Source organism: Vombatus ursinus, unplaced genomic scaffold (genome assembly GCF_900497805.2).
Source record: "Vombatus ursinus unplaced genomic scaffold, bare-nosed wombat genome assembly UNPS02003292.1, whole genome shotgun sequence".
NCBI lineage: Eukaryota > Metazoa > Chordata > Mammalia > Diprotodontia > Vombatidae > Vombatus > Vombatus ursinus.
This window is the reverse complement of record NW_020943070.1, coordinates 9,995,019-10,017,826: the sequence shown is the minus strand read 5'-3', so window position 1 is coordinate 10,017,826 and position 22,808 is coordinate 9,995,019. Positions and strand designations below refer to the sequence as shown.

Below are 22,808 nucleotides of genomic sequence, written 5' to 3'. Positions count from 1 at the left end.
GTGTGCCATCTCTTCTTTCTTCCAGAGAACCATCCCATATTAAAAAAAAAAAAAAAAAAAGAAGGAAAAATAATTCCTCAAAGTGAATAATGACTCAGCAAGGTCCCCTTGGGGGTTATATTGGCAGTTTTGTTAACAGTCATTAGCAGCAGTCTCAGGCCTTTTTTGGCTCGTTTTCTTGCCCACCAAAATGACTGCTGGGTTTTTCTGTGGCTGCCGGCTGCCCTACCAAAGGGCACATTTTCTAGCAGCTTTTGTAAAAGGCAACCACAGACTGCTAGCGCTTCATTCTCCTGATTTTACTTTACCACCTCAAAGATTTGTGCCCTTGTCCCTGTGAGGGTTCGGCTCGTTTGTCTGGCCCCGAGTGGCTCCTTATGCATCTCCTTGTGCCCAGCCCAAGGCAGAGTCTCTTTGAAATGATTCTGGTCCTTAGACAGCTGGCACAGGGCTCACTGCTAAGGCAAGCTTCAGGAAGCTTTTCCCACTTAGTTAAAAGTTGGAAAAAACTTGGAGAAAGCGCTAGGCTTAGAGTCAGGAAGACCTGAGCCCGAGTCCTTCCAGACATTCCCTAGCTGTGTGATACAAGGCAAGTCATTTCCCCTGTCTCAGCCTCAGTTTCCTCATCTGAAAAAAGGGAGAAATAATCACACCTCCCTTACAGGATCATGGTGAGGTTCAGTTGAGATGATAAACATAAAGTGCTTTCCAAACCTTGTGGCACTTTGAAGATGTTGTACAGTGAGAGGACCTGCCAGGGCTTGTGTCTACTGGCTGGGTCTGTGAGCATCCAGAGCGCCTTCCGTGCCACCAGGAAACTTTAGAGAAGGACCTTTGTGGAAGCCCCTCATTTTAGATACATCTAATTATCATGATTGGAATCAGTTAAGCACCAATAATACTTAGACAGTACAGAAGTTGTATAAAAAGAAGTGATAAAATGAGACAAGATTCATTTGGGAGAAGTCAAAGTTTCTCGCCAATAAGGGGTCTCTTTTAATAGTTCTTTTGTGCTTCTCCTTTTCTCATGGCTACCAGTGGCTTTTTGTTATTCAAATTTGTCTAATTCCCTTTCTCTTTTTACTTTTATCCACCCCCCCCCCCCCCAAACTCTTCATTTACAGACTTTGGATCATAGTTAAAATTACTATTCTCCATTTTTAAAGATATTCTGGTCTACATTTTTATCAGTGACTTGGATAAAAGACGTCTTTATTCAGTTTGCATGTGACAGGGAACTGGAAGGAATAGCTGGTATGTTAAGTGATACAGTTGTGATGTGAAAAGATCTTGCTGGGTTTCAGGAATAGATTTGGTAAATGTGGAGAGGCGTCCTTGGCTTCAGAAAGTTCCAGTCATGAGTGCAGGCTGGGAGGTGCTGCTAGTCACCAGGTGGCATTTGTGGGCCTTCCAGAGCTCAATCTAGAGTCAGCCTGGCCATGGGGGAGCCCAGAGCCCAGTTTGATAACTTCAGCTTTGTTGATAGAAAAAGAGGGCCGAGGGACGGAAAGCTTTGAGTCCTGCTGATTTGGATGACGGGATCCCAAGAAGGGCTGCTCAGAGAAGGAGCAAAGGTGTTTGGTCCAGGAGAGGAGAAGACGGAGGGGAAACCTGCTCCTGAGCTGTTGTCTAATGTTTGTGAGCTGCCATGAGGAAGCAGAGCGCGATTCGTTCTGCTTGGCCATGGCCTGGAGAACTGGCAGCAAAGAGTGGGAATTCTGGGAAGGTAGATTTCAGCCGTCTGGCCAATGAGAGCTGTCTGGAAATACGGACCACCCTGGTCGGGCCTGCGGTTGGAGGACGATCAGAATATTCCCCTCGACAAACATGAAGTACCTGCTTTGTGCTGGGCTGAGATGGGAGGATGGGAGGATCACCAGTCCTTTCCAACTCTGCTGTTCGCTGATTCCTTGTGGTCCCATAGCAGGCTAAGACTCGTTCTCTAAAGCATCCCCAGCAACTCATGCAGCTGGCTATTTTATTAATGCATTTGACTTGGGGGGATAGCGTGAGGCATTTGAGTTGTTCTGAGGGACTCAACAAACAAGAGTCAGTGACCATCATCAGGGCTTTCCACAGCTCTCCAGCAGAGAAAGCCAGGGGCCACGCCACCAGGCAGGCCTCTCAGCTGCTTTTCCTCCTCTAGGGAAACTGGTCCCTGAAGAGATTCAAGATGGACCGCCAGGGAGTGACCCAGGTGCTCTCCCGCCTGTCCTACATATCTGCCTTGGGCATGATGACAAGAATCTCATCACAGTTTGAGAAGACCAGGAAAGTGAGTGGTCCTCGCTCACTGCAGCCATCTCAGTGGGGAATGCTCTGTCCTTCTGATACTCCTGAAGGAGAGGTAAGAAGCTGATAGACTGTCTGAACCACTCGCTCCTGTCTGCTGGGCTCTTTTATGAAGCACCTGTAGGGTGGCCAGCACTCCCTTGGGGCCAGGGGCAGTGGAGCGCATGTTCAGATGGGGTGCACAAGGTCGTTCTGCATTTTTATATGTTTAAAGAATACTTTGACTCATTGAAAAGTTATTTGAGACACTATGTGATTAGAACAGCAGAAGGGTAGGAACCCCCAGAAAGAAAAACTGGTGGGGTGGGGAGAAAGTTTGGAGGGAGGCTTGGTCTTGAGGAGACTTCCATGTATTTAAGTCTCCCACATTTTTGTTAGCTTTCTCTTTTCTCTCTCTTCTAATAGCTGTGTTGCTTCAAATTTAGAAGCAGCATCCTTTGTAGTTGGGGTACATCACTTAGGTAGAAATGAACTTTGTAACATTTGTGTATGTTCTCAAGAATGATTTATGTCTCTCTTTGTTTTTTAGGCTTGTGGTTTGGTAAAAAACCTGGCTCTGATGACACACATTACTACTGATATGGAAGATGGCCCCATTGTTAAACTCGCCAGTAACCTGGGTGTAGAGGATGTTAACCTCCTCTGTGGAGAAGAGCTCTCTTACCCAAACGTGTTCCTTGTCTTCCTCAATGGTTGGTACTCTTAACTTTTACTGTTGAATCATTATTTATGAAGGACAAATTACTATTTGACAAACAGATATGCCATAGTTTTTAGGGTATAAATTGACTTTGTAATTAAATTTTAAAAAATAAGTTATCCCTTACACTTAGTCCTCCCCACTCTGGTTCTTAATGGCTGTTGACCACTAAGGTGCTTGGGAGGTCTGACCTCTGCCCATAAGCAGCTGTTGGGTGTGACAGTAAGAGGATGGTCAGTCTGTGCAGTGGTGCAGGTCAAAAATCCCAGTGTTACATGGAAAAATTCAAATCAGTCTGTATAGTTAGTTGATATAGCCATACCATTTTGAGGTAATAAATGAAATTTTTATTTTGATGTATTGTTATTCTTTTAATAGTATTAAATATTTTAATTTTCATTTTGAGGCCAGAGTATTGATTTATGAATTGTAAGTTCTATTGACTTGATTTGAGTTTCTCATTTTGTTTGTTTTTTATATTTTTATTTCATTATTCATATTCACTTCCAAACATATCCTTCCCTTTCCCCCTACTTGTCAAAATTTCCCTTATAACAAAAATTTTAAAAGGAAAAAAACCAGTTCAGTAAAACTAACTAGTGCATCTCTACGGTATCTGATATTATATGCAGTATTTCAGGGCCTGTCACTTATTAACCTTTAATTTAGATAGTGACTTCCACTTTATTAGTGAAATCAAAGAAGGTGATGGAGGTGCTCAGAACGGGATTTGTAAAGGGTTTTGTAGTTTTGCTTCAAATTCATACGTTAGGAGAGATGCTTTCTGGATTGATGTAAGGAGACATTTCTGTTTTTAAGTATGGTGACCCATTGTGTTTAGGCAACATCCTGGGTGTCATTCGAGATCATAAGAAACTAGTGAATACCTTTCGGCTCATGCGAAGGGCTGGTTATATCAATGAATTTGTCTCCATCTCAACAAACCTCACTGATAGATGTGTCTACATTTCCTCGGATGGAGGAAGGTTGTGCAGGTACGTGTGATTGTAACAGACTTTCTTGGGGGCAGGGATCTGGGTGCAGCGATTTCCCTTTGCCACTTTAACTTCACCGTTAAACAGCATTGGGCTCCAGTATCCATCCCTTGGGATTCTCCTCTCCTAACTTGGGATGTTGCTCTATCTCTTCAGCCTCCCCTTGCCCTTCTGCAGCTGAATTTCTTCAGGCCCTTTGGGAATGCCCTAGCTAGGTGGCACAGTGGATAGAAGGCTGGGATTCTGGAAGACCTGAGTTCAAATCCTGCCTCAGAAACTTCCTAGCTGGGTGACCCTGGGTGATTGTGAAAATAATCTATGTATAGCACTTTGCAAACCATCCAGTGCCATATAAGAGTGAGCCATTTTTATTTCTTCTCCTTTTCCAATATTCAATTTACATTATTATTAACATTAATGATAACTGCAAATGTAATAGTAGTAGTTAGCATTTACATAATTGCTTTAAGGTTTGCAAAGCACTTTACAAATAGTATCTCATTAGATCTTCACAACAACCATGGAGGGTAGGTGCTACTATTATTACCCTCATTTTACAGATGAGGAAACTGAGGCAGACAGAGGTTAAGTGACTTGCCCAGGGTCACACAACTAGTGAGTGTCTGAGGCTGGATTTGAACTCAGGACTTTGGGACTCCAGCTCTTCCATGGTGCCTCTCAGGGAGGTATAAGGGAGCCAACCAGGCCATCTGGAAGGCTATTTTGCCCCCGAGGAGCTCACTGCTACCTTCTGGTGCAGTCTGGCCTCTTCAGGAGGGACCAGGTCTGTCTTCCCAGACACCTCTTATGGAGCCAGGAGTTTGGGGCATTTCAGCCACGGCAGCCAGAGTGACTTCCTCTCCGTGCGCCCCAGTTCACGTCCCCTTTCCTTCCTTCTCCTTCGCCTTCTCTACGGCAGGCTGAGCTGCAGCCTTGGTGAGATTGCAGAGTCATGCGGATTTCCATGGAAAGCTCACCCAGCTCCCTTTCAGCAGCTTGTTTCCCCCTTTGTGATTGTGCAGATCCTCATCTTGACTGTTTCAAAGTGCTCATTAGTCCCCAGATGGTCCTTTGGGCTCTGGGGCAGAATGCACAAGTATCTTGTCGTATCGGTAGCACTCTGTAAGAGCTGCTTGTCCAAACAGCAACAGCCCTTGAAGTTTCGATCTCACATGCCTTCCTTTGTGGGGATGTTTCCTTGTCGTGGCAGAATCCTCCGACGCGAGTCAGCGCTGACAGTTATGGGTCAATCGAACAGGACCTGGAGCCTGAGCACTTTTTATACCTTGGGCTGTTATGCAACTGGAAAAGCAAAGCCAGAGAGTCGTCACACCTCCCCCACCCCCCAAACACGCACACACTTAAAGCTGTCCCTTTGTAAGATGCGGCTGAAAGAGCCCAGCATCTTTCTGATCCAGTTATGTTTGCTTAAGCTGAGACGCCCTGTGAAAAGCAACAGCTTCCATTTGAACTCAGCTGGGTTAAAATGCCGTGGAGGGGTCTTCTTGGTTGGCCTGACCACTCTGTGAACTGGGCACAGGATCTTTGCTCTAGCTAAATGCTCTCGTCACATATGGGAATAGGAGAAGGGGTTAGTCAGTTTGGGGAAAGTTAGAAATTGAAGGAAAATCCAGTTTTTTTCTTAAATAGCTGTGATTGAAGAGACCACCAATGACCCGAGCTTCATGGCTCACTTAGGGCTGGGTATTTCCGTAAAGACTGCACATGCACGTTAAAGAAAAGTTGTGTGTGTGTGGGTGCTGTGTGTGTGTGTTAAGCAAGCAGCAGTGTACCTGGATCTTTTTCCATTACATGACTGTTAGCTTCTTTGTCAGCTCTTGCACCCCGTCCCTCTGAATCTCTCTCTTTGTCCGCATTAGACCGTACATAATTGTGAAGAAGGAGAAGCCTGCCGTTACGGACAAGCACATGGAGGAGCTCGCCCAGGGCTACAGGTAATAAAAATGCTTCAAGGAAAGCGATTTCACATCTCTCTTTTTAAAAAAAAAATGCAATTTTAGCGCCTCTCATTCCCGAAAGTGTCCTCCAAGCTGTGCTGCTGATTCAGGCATGTTAATTTTGGTTTTGTTGACTGCTTTCCCTCAGGCCCTCGCCATTCGGTCAGATTCCTTTCCATAGGAATCTAACCACGGCCCATTTTTGGTGAGCCATCCTGCAGTATAACTTTATTAACTAAAAAATGGAAGCCTGCTTAATGTTTTAAAAATATGTGATTCCCAGACTTGAAGGTATCTTAGATACAGGGAGATATTAACTCGGTACGAAAGCTTGGTGAGAGGCAGGACGATGGAGTGGATAGAGAGCTGGGGTCACAGCCTCAAACCCAAACTACTGGGTGACGGGGTCCAAGGCAGGCCCTGCCCGGGACGTGTGCCGGGCTCTGTTCCTGGCATGCAGAAATAAAGCAAGAGGCAGGCCCTGCTCTCAAAGACCCCCCATCCTTCTCTTCAGCCAACCGGGGAAGGACCTGTGCGCTATTGACAGCTGTGGTCTGTGCGCAGACCCGGCCATTCGACGTGCCACGCCAGTCTGGAGGTGGGGGAGGTCACCGTGGACAACAAGGGCCATCAGTGAAGGCGTCCTAGAGCCCCAGGGCTTGGCGGGTCCTCGGCACCCTCTGAGTGAAGGGGATGGGAGGACAGACAGAAGGGGATGTTCCAGGCCTGGGGGATGGGCGGGAGAGGGGAGTACAATGGGACCGGGATGTGGAATCCTGGACGTGAAGTCGTTTGAGACCAAGCTTGGGGATAGGTCCGTGCTAGATCTTTGGCCTCTGGTTCGTCGTGGGGGCCCCCCATAAGAAGCGCTTGGCTGCAAGAGTGTGTCACGGTGCACACAACACTGGGCTTGCAGTTAGGAAGACCTGAGTTCGAATCTGGACTCAGACTCTTGCTATCTGTGGGACTCTGGGCAAGTCACTGAACTGATGATAAAATGAGAGGATTGCAGTTCCAAATCTAGAACCCTGTGATTCCTGCTGCTGTGCCCCAACTCTGGGGATGGGAAACTAGAAGTGACCTTAGTCAGTGTAATTCAGATGGCCAGGTGTTGTCTGAATCTGACCACAGCTTTGTAGCTGGAGACATCACAGTGGACAGAGCACTGGGCCTAGAGTCAGGAAGGATCTGAGTTCAAATCCAGACTCAGACACTTATTGTTGTGCGACCTTGGGCAAGTCACTTAACCTCAATCCGCATCGGTTTCCTCAGCTGTAAAATAGGGATCATAATACCACCTACCTCCCAGGATGGTTGTCAGGATCCAACGAGATAATACTTGCAAAGCACTTACCACAGTTCCCTCCAGATAGGTGTTATATAAATGCTTTTTCCCTTCCCCCTTTATTTGCCCGTGTGGCTTTGGAGTAGCACTAGGGACATCTACTCCTGTGTACCATGATGGCCACATCAGGGAGGAGCTGGGCTGCAGCAGGGCAGATGCCATGGGCACTCAGTCTCTTTGACCGCTGCTGACCTCTTTTTGTATTCATTCCACTGCCCCATTGCATGTAGGCTGACTTGATCTCAGACACATCTGCCACCTTTAAACATGCTGGTGGGAGTAGAGGTCCAGAGAGCTGCCGCTCGCTTCAGCAGTTTGACTGTAGCAGGCACTTATCTCTCTGCATCGCTCCCCCCCCCACACACACACTCTGCCCAGTGCCTCGCAGCATCACCTTCTCCTGACTGACAGAAGGCCAGACAGGTAGATTGGAGCTGGATTCGAGAGAGCCTCGAATGCCAGGATTCAGGGAGTCAAGGTCCTTCTGAGCGGAGGAATGCCTGGATCACGTGAGGGTGGTAGAAGGAGTACTTGGGCAGAAATGTGAAGGATGGAGGGAACAGACTGGAATGAGGAAGAAGCTGTTCTCGTAGTTTTGGTGAGAGAAGGTGAGGCCTTGATAGAGGGTGGCCACGGTGTGAACAGAATGGAGAGAAAGGCTGCAAGATTTATCACATAAGCAGAATAAATAGGATTTGGCAGGTTAAGGATATACGAAGTAGAGAGAAGAGTCAGACGTGACCCAGATGACACATTCGGGTACTTGGGAGGGTCGTGGTGCCATTAATAGAAAGGAAGCGGGAGAAGAAGATCAGGGAAAAAGATGAACTTACAGTTAGGGGCTCCTTACATGTTGTGTTGGGAAGAGCCATGCCTTCGGTTTCTTCTTGTGATTGAGAAAAAGTGGTGATTAAATTAAATTTTTTTTAAAAGTAGCATCATTATTCTTCTAACGAACTTTATAATTTTTCCTCTTTAAATTTTTAATTATAGTAAGAGTGGTATGAGCTTTACAGATCAACTTTCTTGATAAATTTTCTATTTGCAGGGTTTTACAAGTTTGCCTTGTAAGAAAACCAGTATCTTATTTACAGTTATCTGATACTTAAAAATTAATTATTTTGATGCAGAAATGTTTTAACACATTTCTGATGCATTTGCAGAAATTTTGAAGATTTTCTACATGAGAGCCTAGTTGAATATTTGGATGTGAATGAAGAAAATGATTGCAACATTGCATTGTATGAACATACAATTAACAAGTAAGTAATATCTGTACCAACAACTTAAAAACCCATTTTGTTTAGAATCTGCCCTCGTCTTGGTTCATTAACATCCTTTGTTTTCCTCTTATCCGTTTGGAAAGAAATATGCTTAGGCTGCCATTCTGTGTAAAATCTTTAAGTGGATCCATAATTTCATCCATTTGGGCCTCCCTCCATGACTGTACGTGGCGCCCCCCAGGGTCTTCCATCTTGTGTGACTCTTTTCTGTGCCCTTCCGTTAGTTCCCCCCAGTGGGGTCTACCCTGTGCTCCCAAAGGTTCCTTATGGGCTTTTTTATGCTGTAGGTGCCAGGGTGGGTTTTCTGTTTGTCCCTACTCTTTCTGTGATCCACTAATGGCTCTTTTCCCAATGTTTTCATCTGTGGTTGTGACAATACCATGTTGTAGCATTTTTCTAATTAGAAAACAACCCAATAAAATCCTGTATTCTGTACGACTCCCAGTCTTTCATGTGTCGCTTGAAGATCTGTTCTGCTCTAGAAAGTGGTTTGTGAAAGCCTAGCTCTTGTTCCTGTCACGGGTGTCCTCATTATGAAGTCATTCATATGCAGAGTTTATAATAATAAGAAAGCAAACATAAGGATTACTAATTCTTCTGCCATTTCAGTCCCTTTTTTCTTTCTTTTTTGTAATATCACCTATGATTATTTCCATTTTCTTGGAATTTTTCCTCCCCATTCTCCCACCCAGAGATATTTTGCAAAAGAATTCTTCATTGTTTTCAAAATTAAGTTACATCTAACATAGATTTCTTCTGATATTGAGGACTGGGGTATTAGTGGCCAAATATATTGTCTCGTTGTCGATGACTTTGAAAATGGATTTAGAAACACTGACCTATCCGTTCTGTCAGTATCTGGTGGTTGTCTTTCCACTTTCCTTTTAAAATGCTCTTGATATGGCTTAGTTAGGTCTCACTTCAAGCTTTCTGCTGACTTCCCCCTCACCTCTCTTTGTTTTTTAAGGTGATCTTCCGTCATTGTTCTCTGGGACGTTTTTGAAGTGAATTTGTCTTCTTAATCTGTGTGGTTCTTGGTTGCTGTCTCCAGGTCTTCTCTGTCTGTGACAGGTTCTGGGCTCTTTTGACTTCCTTCTTTTGCTGACTTCATTGATTAAGCTTCTTTTTAAAATAGTGACCATGAGGAGGCGGAGCATAGATGGCGGAGTAAAAGCAGTGACTTGCTTGAGCGCTCCCCCAAACCCCTCCAAATACCAGTAGAAAAACGGCTCTAAACAAATTTTAGAGCAGCAGAACCCACAAAAAGACAGAGTGAAACAAATTTCCAGACCAAGACAACCTGGATGGTTGATGGGAAAGGTCTGTAGCACTTGGCTGGGAGAGGAGTGCAGTTCAGCGTGGACTGTGTACGCAAAGATGGGGTCCCAGTGAACCTAGAGCAGGCCTCAGTGGACTGAATCATTGGCAGCTATGGCAGTTTCCAGACTTCTCAACCCACAAACACCAAAGACAACATAGAAGGTCAGTAGGAAAGGTCTGTCGGAGCTAGGTGAGAGAGGAGCACAGTCCAGGTCTAGCTAGCCCTGGGGCAGCGTCTACTTCTGGAACTCTGGGCTGACAGACGATGGGGGGATGGAGCAGCTGATCAGAGGGAGGTTGCAGGGATCTGTTTGCTGGTGCTGATTCAGGAATCTCTTGCTTTGCCCATGCTTGGATCTGGGTCCCAGTCCTGGGTGGCAGTCCTGGGGCGAGGAGGAGCACTGGCGTAGCGGAACTTGTGGTGGCGGTGGAGAGGGAATCCTTCCAAGGCAGAAAATAATGCTTGTGGTCACTCACAGACAAGAGCACAGGCCAGGAAAGGAGTAAATGCCTCTCCTTTGATCATACCACCTTGAAAGAACTGAAAATTTACAGGTCCCTACAAGTGTCTCTGAAAATAGCCGCACAAAAGCTACCTTAACAAAGAGTTAAAAAGTCACGTAAGGGACAGCTAGATGGTGCAGTGGATAGAGCACCGGCCCTGGAGTCAGAAGGACCTGAGTTCAAATCTGGCTCCAGACACATGATACTCTCTAGCTGTGTGACCCTGGGCAAGTCACTTAACCCCAATAGCCTTACAAAAACAAAGAACAAAAAAGAAAGTCAAGTAATTGGCTGGGAACATGAGCAAATAGAGGAGGGGAAACTCAGACTATAGAATCTTACTTGGGTGACAAAGAAGATCAAAACATACAACTAGAAGAAGACAATGAAGCCAAAGCTCCTACATCCAAAGCCTCCAAGAAGAATATGAATCAGTCCCAGGCCTTGGAAGAGCTCAGAAGGGATTTTGAGAAGCAAGTAAGAGAAGCAGAAGAAAAATTGGGAAGAAAAATGAAAGTGATGCAAGAAAATCATGGAAAACAAGTCAGCAGCTGCTAAAGGAGACCCAAAAAAATACTGAAGAAACTAACACCTTAAAAAACAGCCTAACCCAAATGGCAAAAGAGGTCCAAAAAGCCAGCGAGGAGAAGAATGCCCTCAAAAGCAGAATTGGCCAGATGGAAAAGAGAGTCCAAAAACTCCCTGAAGAGAATACTTCCTTAAAAACGAGAATGGAGCAAATGGAAGCCAATGACTCTGTGAGAAATCAAGACACTGTAAAACAAAACCAAAAGAATGAAAAAATAGAAAACAGTGTTCTGGGGCACCAATAAGTTCACTTGACTAAGGCATGTTGAAGCTATTAATTGTAGGTGCTCTCCTCTTTTCATCTGTAACCTTCTGATTTGGTATTCATTTTCATCTTTCTTATAAGTATAATCTTTGTGTACAAATACAAATGAGCAAAGTCGTCTCTGCCTCTGCCTCCCCTTCCCGTCTTGTGCCGCCTCTGGTATGCTGCCTTTTTGACTCCCTTCAGTGTGTGCTGTTCCCCGTTAGAATGTAAACTCTCAGAGGGCAGGCTCCATTTTGCTTACTTGTATTTGTGGCCTCAGGGCTTGGCACAGTGCCTGAAGCAGTTAATAAATGCTTCATCATACATCCATTCCGCTTTAATTGTCCTCTCTGTTTTTGTGATACTTGGGTTTATTTTAAAATAAGGATGACTTTTCTTCTGATCTCTGATCTCTGCCAGAATTTGGTCCAGTGCCTAGGCCTGGAAAGAAGAATCTGAGAAAGAAGCTAAGAAGCTCGTGCTGTGGATCCTTTGAATTCCTCAGCTTGTAAAGTCAGGAGCATCACTGAGTTCTTGTTCTCATGGAAAACCCAGGAACAAGGGAACACGCCTTCAGGGCCTCTTTGGGTGCAGTGGTGTCCTTTGTCATCACGTCCTGGAAATCTGATGCAGTGATTGCTAGGGAGTCTGTTGTCACACCCTGACAGCAGGTGAGAAAATCTGACCTGAACTCCCAGGTGTCTGCCCCCCAAGGCCGTTTCTGAGGTTCCGCTGAGGTATTCGGTTCAGGATGGTTGGCACCGCAGCAGTTTGCAGGCCACGCAGGAGCTCTTCCTTCATTTGAGAGCTGTCTGCCCCGGGTCGCTTCATTGCTAGACACGGGGACCGTGGAATTGTGCAGTTTAATGTCTTCGCTGAGATTCTTTCTTGACACATCTGAACCTTAAAGCTGGGCAGCTGATACACTGGAATTGTTCATTTGTGTCTTATGTATTGAGCATCTTAATAGCCTTCTGCCGAGATAGCCTCCCAGGAAAGACTTAACTGACTTATCCAATAGCCAAGAGTTTGATAATGTTCCCGTGCATTTAAGTGACGTGACCTGTTTGTATTACGTCAGTCAGCGGTTTATTTTTGTGTTATGCATTACTAAATGATAATGTACCTTAAAATTTCAGAGATTTGTTTGCAGTAACCCTATGAGGTAGCTAATAGAAGTGTTATTAGGCCCGTTTTACAAATTAGGAAACCGAGGCCTAGACAGGCTGAGCAACTCTTCCATAATCATGTAGTTGGAAACTGTCAGAGTTTGGTTTTGAAACCAGGCCTTCCTGACTTTGAGTCCATCACTCCATCCATGATAGAGTGATCTCATTTCACTGACAAGCTGAGGTTCTAAACAACATTTCTTTAACAGATGTTTTATTTTTGCTCTTTTTGGTAATAGCATCATTATTCCCCATTGACTTTCTTTACCCCTAATAGAACCCACCCTTGTAACAAAAAAATTCCGAGAAGCAAATTAACTCATTGGTCAAGTCAGACAACACGTGCCTCATTCCACACATAGAGTCCGAAGCCGTGAGTGGTTGCTCTGCTGCTCAGGGATTTCATGTCTTGCATGGTGTTTTCCTCTGAGTTTTCTGTGGCATCGTAGATGTTCTTTCCTGATTCTGGTCAGCATCCATCCAAGTGAGTTACCCTGAAGTCTTCACATTTGTTGTGGTTTCTTATGGCTGTATAACATTCCATGGCACCCATTCCAATTATTTGATGCATGTGGAACCTTTTCCCTTTCTCTGACCTCCTCCAAGCAGTGGAATTGCTGGGTATGGATAGTTTCACAGCTTTTCTGATACAGTCTGAAATTGTTTTCTGGAATCATTGGATCATTTCAGTTTCATCAGTTGTGTGTCCATGACTCACTTTCAGGAAAGCTTCCTGTGTTGAATGGCTAAAGAAGAGGGTGGTGGTTTTCTTTTTTCTTCCTTCAGGAGGCGTTTTTCCTTTGGGTTATCGATCAGTTCTGTGATGGATTGCATTGTTTCTCCCTTGTCAGTGAGTTTCTCAATAGCTCATGCCCTGCTAGGATTTTCTCTTAGTTGGCTACAGGCCAAAAGGGAGAAATGAACAGAAAAACTAGACATTTTCTCAGGTGGGAGGTGATTCATTTAGAAGTCGTACAGTAAGAAAGGGCGGTTGGAACCTGAAAATTCTCCATCATGAACACCCTCGGATCACAACGGTGAGCACGAGGGGCTTCTGCAGTTGCTAGAGACCTAAAGAGGGGAATGGCTTACCTGCGGTCCTCCAGCTGGTGAGGAAGAGGCAGAGTTGTAGGCGGGTTCTCTGACATCAAGCCCTTCTCAATTTACATCACTCTCTTAACATGAACTGGACCTAACAGAGAAGTAGTTTAAATGATACCAGGGAGGCAGACTGTCAGTATTTGGGGAAATGCCTTTCATTCCATTTAATTTTGTCCAATATTATCAGAGCACCTTGGCAAAATTTTTAGGTGTCCGACCTTTGGTGAGGCTCTGTTCCCACTCCTGCTCAGGTGAGAAAATAGCCCATAACTTTTTGGTTTATTTAAAGAGCATTCTGCCTCCTTTCTTTATAAAAACAAAAACTAGCATATTTCATTAGGGCCTTTACAGGTGTTGTATATGAACATACAGTCTTACTAGTGTTTTTATAACAGAAACCCGGAGAATAATGGAGTCATCCTATAGGTCTCCCTTTTTCTCTTTCTCATTTTTTCCAATCTGCCCTGTTTTCTACAGTTGAAAAGGGTCCCTTGCCCTCTTCTCCCTCTGAGGAATGTTAACTGCTGAATTTCATTTGTTGGTATTTAAACAAGGGGTGGGAAAGGGGGTACATTTCAAACAAATACCATTCTAACTCAGGCTATAAATGTGACTTTAAGAGGGCTTCATTTTAAAATAGGCTGCCCGACATCAATAAAACCAGCATTCCCTATGGAAAAAGAGGGCTGCGGTGTGACTACCTGCTTGGCTGTCAGATGTGGGCCTTGCCAAAATTCCCTGTTGTGCCAGACTGAATGAAGACGATCCCTAAACCAGGAGCTAGAGTAGAACTCAAGAGTTATTAATCCTGCTTAATTAATTGTCACAAGGATATAGGATTGTGGGTTCTTGCTGTGTATCACAAATTAAAATCAACACCTTTAGAAGCCCTTGGAGAAGAATAGGAAGTTCAGGTTGTAGGACGTAGGCTTGATAAGTCTACTTTGGTGAAACCCAGCAAGCAGGCAGCTCATTTTATTCTGTTCCAACTGAAGCTTGTAATTTGCCTTTTGAGTTTGGTCCTCGGTTAACCTCTCTTTGGCATAACATAATGCAATACAGTACAGTACAATACACATTTATTAAGCATCTGCTGTGTGCTAGTAGGCACATAATACTTGTCAGGTACTGGGGATACAGATAAGAAAAGAAAGACAGTCCCTGTCTTCAAGGAGTTTACAGTCTAGTGGAGGAAGAAGACAGCGCCCAACAGAAAGCCAAAAGAGCAGGGGAGAAGGGAGGGAGGGAGAGAGTCAGCGCTGGGCCATGATGACAGCCGAGTGGAATCCAGAGTTTGGCTGATGGGAAATGAAGCCTTCCCAGGGTGTCTGAACAATGGAATTACGAAGTCAAGTCATCACTGAAAGGAGGAAATTTATTTTTCTAATACAATGACAGAGAAAGTATAGGGGAAGCAGTGTCCTCCCATTACTGTAAATGTTGTGTAAAAGAGGGAGTCCACATTCCATGCCCCTTTGCTTCCTTTTCATTTTGCTTTGGCTTTTTCCTGATAATGAGGCCATTTTGGAGTTAATGTCATCCTTCTCATCATAGTCCCTGGCATGGCATAGTGTATCCAAAAATGGTTGTGGATTCAAAGACTGTCCAGCTGATTCAATAAAGGAACTCCTGAGTAGGAGGTGGTGGCTGGACCCCATGGCTTTGGAGGTCCCTTCCAACTGTTGTTTTGTTCTGATGACTTTTGAAGAGCAGGTTGACATGTTTATTTTATCATTTGGGGTTAAAATCAAATTTTTAATAAAACTCAGAACACATTTCCTCACTAGATTTTACCTTCTATCATTCATGTTATATTTATTTGCAAATATTACTATATATGTTCTTTTCTACAATATTTGCCAGTCCTTTAATCAGATGGAAGAAAACAATAGTATTTTGTTGCCTAAGTGCTCTTATTTGGTTATTTATTTGTTTATTTTTAGGGATACCACCCACTTGGAGATTGAGCCCTTCACACTTCTTGGCGTTTGTGCTGGGCTGATTCCATACCCTCACCATAACCAGTCCCCCAGGAATACCTACCAGTGTGCTATGGGGAAACAGGCCATGGGTAAGCTTTTCCTTCTTGAATGTCAGAGTGTTACTAAGATAATTTCAAATATCATTTTTAAAAATCCTCATCATTTCTTCTCATTTCACTCCTGTTATCATTTCACGTACCAGGGGAATCAGCAGTCTTTTGCAGCCTGGAAAGCTCCCGATTATCGAGCTAAGCATTGGGGGTTCCACTGCTATACCTAAAAGCATAAGCAAAAGAAAAGGAGTAAAGGAGAAAGAGAAAGAAAGAGTAGAAAAGGAAAGAAGCAAGTATCTATAAAGCGCCTACTGAATGCGAGCTCTTTACAAATATCATCTCATTTGTTCCTCACAACAGCCCTGGGAGGGGGTGTTATTAGGATCCCTGTTTTATAGTTGAGGAAATTGAGGCACACAGAAGTTTAAGTGACTTGCCCAGAGTCACCTTGCTAGTAAGGGAGATTGGATTTGAACTCGGGTCTTCCTGACTCATCCACTGAGTCACCTCACTGCCCAAAGAGGAAGGGAAGAAGGAGAAAGCCATAAGGCAATGGAGTGGCGGAGGTGAATGTGGCAGGTAGTGAGGCCTGGCCCACACTAGTACCTGATGAATGGTTGTTGATTGATTTGTGGCTGGTGGCCCAGGCCCAGGTGAGGCAGTAAGTGACGCTTGGCAGCGTCCTCCCCACTTACACATGTTGGCTGTAGTTAGTGAGCGTGCTGGATGTTTTTTAACCTTGGGGACAATGAGACACTGAGATTATTATTAAAATTAGATTCTTTACTTTTGAGAAGGAAACGAGGAGGCCTCTTTGAGTTGTCGTCGTCCCATTTTCTCACGTTTAACACATATGCGCTCTGTTCCTGCTGCCACTTGGACGTTTGAGCTGAGCAAGAGGAAGAAGGAAGCGGATTCTTTTTCAGATCTGTAATTCATCCAAGCCCATGGTGGAGGGGAATGCGTATGAGCCTTGGGTGTCAAAAGACCCGGGTTCCAATCCTGGTCCTGCTGTTTAGTATCCCTTTGACCTTGGGCAAGTCTCATCCTCTCTAGACCTCAGTTTCCTCAGCTGAGGGTGTTGGACTGGACGACATATGAGGGCCCTCCCACGCAGCTCTGAATCCGTGGTCCTCCGGGCCATGGAGGACCGCCGCCAGCAAAGTCTTTCCAAAAAAACAAAAACCCAAGCTCAGTTCAAACTCAGACCCAAACCCTTGAGGTCGGCCATCCCTGTAAAGTTTCTGCTGTGTGGTGTGGTGGTTTTAAATCACTGACATCCTGATAAACAGTCTGTGTGGCTTTTGTATTTCTGCTGCTGCCCCCATCCCCCACCTCCATTCTGCTCTGATGTCTCTTCCTAGTGCAGAGGTGAAGCCTGGCTTTTTTTCTTCGGACTCTGGGTTATTGAAGGCTCTGCCAGAGGAGCACAAGGGTTTTCATCCTGTTTGGCAGCAAAAGCTTGGAGTTTGGGCCCAGCCATGGACTTTGTATCTTTCATCCAAGGACCAGCTGGGCTCAGTTTAAAAAAAAAGCTCCCTCCCAGAAAGCAGGCCATCATCAGGTGGTGGAATTTTTGCCCACAGTCCATGAAGAGGATTAGGAGAATGCCCACAGTGATATTGAAATCACAGATCTTCTGAAGAAGTTTTTCTGCCAAGTGGGCATGGGGGTTTTTGTCCTTCTACTTTAAAATATAATTGATGGAGAATCCCTTAGAAAGAAAAATGAAAATAGTTAAGGGAAGGTAGTGGCATCAATCACCTTAGGGGAACAACTGGGAGATTAATTTCTCCAGTTTTCTGAGAGCTGTAACTGAGTGTGGCTTACGATGAAGGAATCCCAGATTCCATCCTGGATTTTCTCCTGTTCAGCGTCCCCAGGATGCTGTCTTGCTGTCATTTACCTGAATGATGTAACGCCCTGGCAATTCACAGTAATTCCCAAAGGGAAAAACTCAATAGCAGCTCATCAATTTGCCTTTCCCATTCATCCTTCAGCAGTAGCGAGGCTGGTTTCCCGTTTTGTGTCTCTGACTTGCTAACAAGTTGAAATATACAGTAGTGAGCCCTACGTGTCATGAAAGGCCTACCCCTTCTATTGGGTTTACCAAACCATTTTGTTCTGGGATGTGAATCCTGCCCCAAACAATACACCTTTTGTGGGGGACCTCCTGCAGAATTAAGTAGGGAAGAATCACCTCATCACAGATTCCGTTCTTTCCAGTGTCTGAGAAAATGTCCCCAAAGGGGTGGGGCAGGGAGGGAGAGACGTCCTCCACCTTGTGGTTCCTTAAACAAAATTTAAAGAAGAGACTTGCAGTAAAGAAACAACGTTTGTATCCTTACAGTTGTCTCCCCCAGGCCGAGGCTTTGTTTTGTGGCTCTGAGTAGTATGTGGATGCTGGGCTAGCTACCGCACACAGCTAAGCAGGATCGCTGTGTACAGAAAGCCAATTCAGTGTCTGTGGAGTTCTTTTGTAGTTTGCTGTGTGAAGGGTTTTTTCTGGTTTTGTTTTGAGTGTCATTTGCAATTCATTGTCTGTGTTTTCTGAGGTTGGTGTATTCAGCTGCATTGACCCTGGGTCCCGCACATTTAGCTCCTTGGATACACTCTTCTGACGTTACTGCTGACGCCCGGAAGACAAAAGCCACTGAATATCTTTAGCAATAAAAAAAAAAAAAGCTTTTGTTTCTATCTGTTGTTACCGAACACCTGACTCTAAAGAAAATCCCTGAGATAAAACTACATTTTATAAGTTGGCGCATGACGTGGCCATATTTCACTCTGGACACTGAAATAGCTGCAAAAAGCCTGAAGCCAGTCTGTATTAAAAATTCTAAAGATAAGGGAGAGCAGGGGACAGGAGGAGGCAACCGGGGAGGCAGCGGAGGGGCTGGGCTCAAGGATCCTCTCTTCCCTTTGAAGCTTGAGCGAAGGTGCCTGTCTCTGTGGATGGCTAGTGTGGAAAACTCACGTTCTGTCCGATTTAACGACTGAATGATTAAGAATGAATAACAAGTGATAAAGAGATTAAATATCTTAACTGTATTTTTTTTTATCATGGTAGTCATTTTTTGGGGACAAGAAGACCTCATTTGCTGCCATTCTAATTATATCGTCTGCAGTGTGACAAATGCATCTCTTTGACCCAGTTTCACTTAATGTCAAGTGCACAGTGTTTCTGGGGAGAAATCACCTTCTGCTGCTTAGTACCAGCCCTTTCTGACAGCTTATAGAAATTGGGCTCGCTAGATTTCGGAGAGAGTCCAACCCTAACCAGCACTGGTGAGAAGCAGAATAAGTAAGAACCGTGACGTTGATGGTGAGTTAAGTGAAGAAAGAGGCAGTGGCCAACGAGCCCCCTTCTCTCATTTTTTTTAACATCCCATTCATATGCTTTCCACCCTCTTTCTTTTCTCTATGAGCAAATCATCTCTTTTATCAAAGATTTAAAAAGAGAGGGAGGGAAAAGCAGTTCAGCAAACTACTGAATACATCTAGAGGGTATTGATAGGACAGGGTGTCCCAAAAGAATTAGTGCAGTCTGCTTTTAAAGCTTAAGTCTTAATAAAGCGTTGGGGTTTTTTTGTTTGTTTTTGTTTTTGTTTTTGGCAATTGGGGTTAAGTGACTTGCCCAGGGTCACACAACTAGTAAGTGTCAAGTGTTTGGTCTGAGGCCGGATTTGAACTCAGGTCCTCCTGATTTCAGGGCCGGTGCTCTATCCACTGCGCCACCTAGCTGCCCCTAAAGTCTTAAGTTTTAATAGCTTAAAACTGCACTAAGACCCTTGGGGCACCCTGTATATATTTTTCATACACACACACACACGCGTGCGCATGCACAGATTATGTATATATCTCCCCACCTGTGTAGCGCTCTATTTCTGCAGTGAAGAGAGGAGGCACATATATTTTCTTAACATTTTCTTTCAAGGACCAAGATTGGTCATTAGGATTCAGTGTTTAGTGGCGGTGGTGGTGGCTCTTTCTGTATCCATTCTTTGTCTCATTCTGTTTGTTCTCATCTGAATCAGTTTATATACATTTTCCCATGCTTCTCTGAATTCTTCATATCCATCACTTTTAATGACACAGTAATATTCCACTACATTAATGTACCGTGATTGGTTTTGCCATTGATGGGCATCTCCTTTTGTTTCTAATTTGCTACTGCACATATGTGGGGGGAAAAAAAGCTGTTTTGAATTTTTTTGGTGTCAAAGCACCTTCCTTTTTGCAGTGAAATGAATGAATGAATGAAAGCTGCATTTAAAAAACAAACAGTAATAAGAGCTAACATTTATGTAGCACCTGCTATGTGCCAGGTACTTTGCTAAATGCTTTATAGATATTACCTATCTCATTGGATCTCCACATCAACCCTGTAAAGTAGCAGTATTATTACCCCCTTTTACAGCTGAGGAAACTGTGACAAGCAGAGATTTGTGACCTTTTTCCATGTAATTTCCTGCCCCAGCAGTGAGTTATCATTTCAGCTGTGGGTGCCAGCCTTGCTTAGCTTTCTAGTCATTCTGTGGTTACAAGGAGATGAGAAGAATGAGTCCCGTAGACGTGAGTGAAAGGGAGTGACCTCCAGATGCAGCCACAGACACACGTCTCCTACGCTGCCCATTTTATTAATTATTTAAAGGAGTCATGCAGTGCCATCCGCTTTAGTGATCACTTCTCCTGGTCCCCACGGACTGACTGCGAGGGCCCTTTCTCCCCCTGACGTGGCCCAAGCTGTTTCCTCTTGAATTCTGTGACCAAAGCAAGTGTGGGGGGAGAGAGAGACAGAGAGAGAGAGAGAGACACCTCCTGTTTTATTATCGCTTCATCTCCTCTTTCTCAGTGTGAATTTGCCGGGCTGCTCCAGCCTCCTCCTTTTTTCCCTCCTACCTTGATACACCTCCTGCTTCTGAAAGGAGTTCTTCTTAATCCTCCTCATGGATCCCATACGCATTAATGGTGATGAGCTTCCCCCTCAGCCCTCCCATAACACGCTGAGGCCCTCGTCCTGTCATCTTGCCTTTTCTTGCTGTCTGTGATTTGACACCCCTGCTTGACCAGGAGAGAGCTCACTAAGCAAAGGCCTGGTCTGGATCCTTGTTGCCTTGATCTTTTCAGCATGCAGCGCAGTGCTGGACATAGTAGGCACTTCCTCCATGCTTCTTGTATGTCACCAAATTCCACAGGGCGGACTGACTTAACGCACAGAGTGTTAGACGTCGGCTGTTTGTGTGATCTTGGGCAAGTCACCTGACCTCTTGTGCTTCTGACAATCCTCTGAGATTTATTTATTAAGTCATAGACTGGTTGTGATCTATATTTACATAGCACTTTAACAGCCTTGTTGTGTAGGCACTATTTTTATCCCCATTCTACAGATGAGGAAAATGAGACTGAGTGGTTAACTAAATTTCCCCAGAGGTAGGATATGAACTCTGTTTTTCCTGACTCCTAGTCCTAGCAGCCCTAGTGCTCTATCCACTGGACCATGCTGGGCACTCCTGTGCTAGGAGCTCCCTACACTGGCGTCCTTGCCATACCAAGTGTAAAGTGAATACACTGAAACTTCTGTAAACAATCAAAGGAGGAGAGAGGAGACGGTGGGCTTAACTGCCTACATTCCAAGAGCTCTAGGGATGATGTGCTCAGATAGCGAGATCGTCCATATCGTTGATATTACATCATCCTAGTGTAGATTCTGCATTGCGATACTGAATTCTTGGATGGTAGATGTTTTGGAATAATGTGCCCATTGAGATAGAAAGCTTGCTTTTTATGATTTTTGACATTTACAAAATTGAAGAGAAGCATTTTCTACAAATTAGATAATGACTAAGAGGGTCTTGGGAGGGGGAGATGTTTAAACATCGTGTTTAAAGAGACTATCAAAGTCCATTCTTTTATAACCCTGTCCTATTGAAGCAGAATTAATGGGATGCAGAAATTACATTGATAAAAACTACTTTTTAACTTTCAATAAATGCTTAATCCTATTTTTTAAAAACTACCCAAGTTAAAAGACTTGAATGGAAAAATTACCATGAGCTCATAAAAACAAAACACGTCTTAACTCTGTTTAGTATTTGGTTTGCTCAATGGTCCCTTGTAATGCCTGAAAACCGTGATCGCACGAAGCGAGGTAGCACAATTTATGGCAGGATCCAGTCGCTGTGGCCTTGGGTTAGCTGCTCGGCCATTAATGGTTCCCTGTCGCTTAGTAATGCCCTTCTGGGGTTTCAGAAGACACTTCTGGCAGCCTGGTGGGACATTGCCTCAATCGTCGTCTCAAGCTGGGGAAGGGCTCACAATTGGAGGTGAAATCTGCACATAAATTTTCAGTGATCCCACGTAAAAGGACACGCTTATTGTGAGTGAACTTTTACCACAGGCCTCACAGCAGTAATTCTGTTACTGCACAATGCAGGTTTCAGTGCTGCACTGGATCACACCCTTTGTGATGCCATATCAACATCCATTAATTGGTGATTTATAGCGCAAACTCCGTAAGCCTCAGGTGGCTCTTGGTTTTCAGACCGGCCTTGGAGATTTAGCCAGAGGTGCTGGGATAAATCCACGTGCTTGGGCAGAGTACCGTGGAATTCCTAACGGCTTCCAGAGGTCTGATGGTGTCTTTACGACGATAATCCTTTATTCTACTCTGTCTAAGTGTTTTCTTCCAGAATCAGAACTAACATTAACAAAAAACTAATTCCTGTGTGTTAAGAGATTAGTGATTCTGCATGTTGAGGCAGGAGGGCTGCGATATGCAACTTCAATGTCTCCCACCACTCTCCAAATACTAGTTTGTGGAAATAAAATTAAATATAATGTAGAAGGGAGGAGAAGGTGGGCTTAAGTGAATCTGTGCCGGATCACTTTGGGATGGAAGAACATTAATGAGGTTCCGGTTCACACAGGCACTAGGCGTTATTTCTTGTCTGATTGTTGTCTCACCTGCCTTTTCTTCTTGGTCTTTTGGAACAAAAAATTTCGTGGGGGAGGTCAGATAAGTGATACGGGAGGACTAGGCCATACCTCAGACCCTAATCTAGAACCATCTGGAGTCTGAGATTTTGAATTCCTCTGGATTACCTAGAATATTTATTGTGTGTCTAGGTTAGAACTAGGCTCCTTTCTTTAAATTCCTTGGGCTTAAAATAAAGTGCTTTTTTAGTGAGACAAATAATCCTTCAGAGGGGAGGAGAAAGGAGGTGGCTGCAGTGATGGGGTTCATTGGCCAACAGCCCCACTCCCACTCT

At 44.5% G+C, this 22,808-nt stretch overlaps 1 protein-coding gene across 1 annotated transcript in view; it reads left to right on the top strand.

The window, feature by feature from the left end:
• The window catches only part of POLR3B (RNA polymerase III subunit B), a 144,108-nt gene that overhangs the window by 74,592 nt on the left and 46,708 nt on the right, over positions 1 to 22,808 (top strand). Inside the window, exons 14-19 of the mRNA XM_027873285.1 lie at positions 2,147 to 2,347; positions 2,822 to 2,984; positions 3,834 to 3,987; positions 5,868 to 5,942; positions 8,454 to 8,552; positions 15,446 to 15,573. Of these exons, the coding sequence (XP_027729086.1) occupies positions 2,147 to 2,347; positions 2,822 to 2,984; positions 3,834 to 3,987; positions 5,868 to 5,942; positions 8,454 to 8,552; positions 15,446 to 15,573 (820 nt within the window). The remainder of the gene's footprint in view (positions 1 to 2,146; positions 2,348 to 2,821; positions 2,985 to 3,833; positions 3,988 to 5,867; positions 5,943 to 8,453; positions 8,553 to 15,445; positions 15,574 to 22,808) is intronic.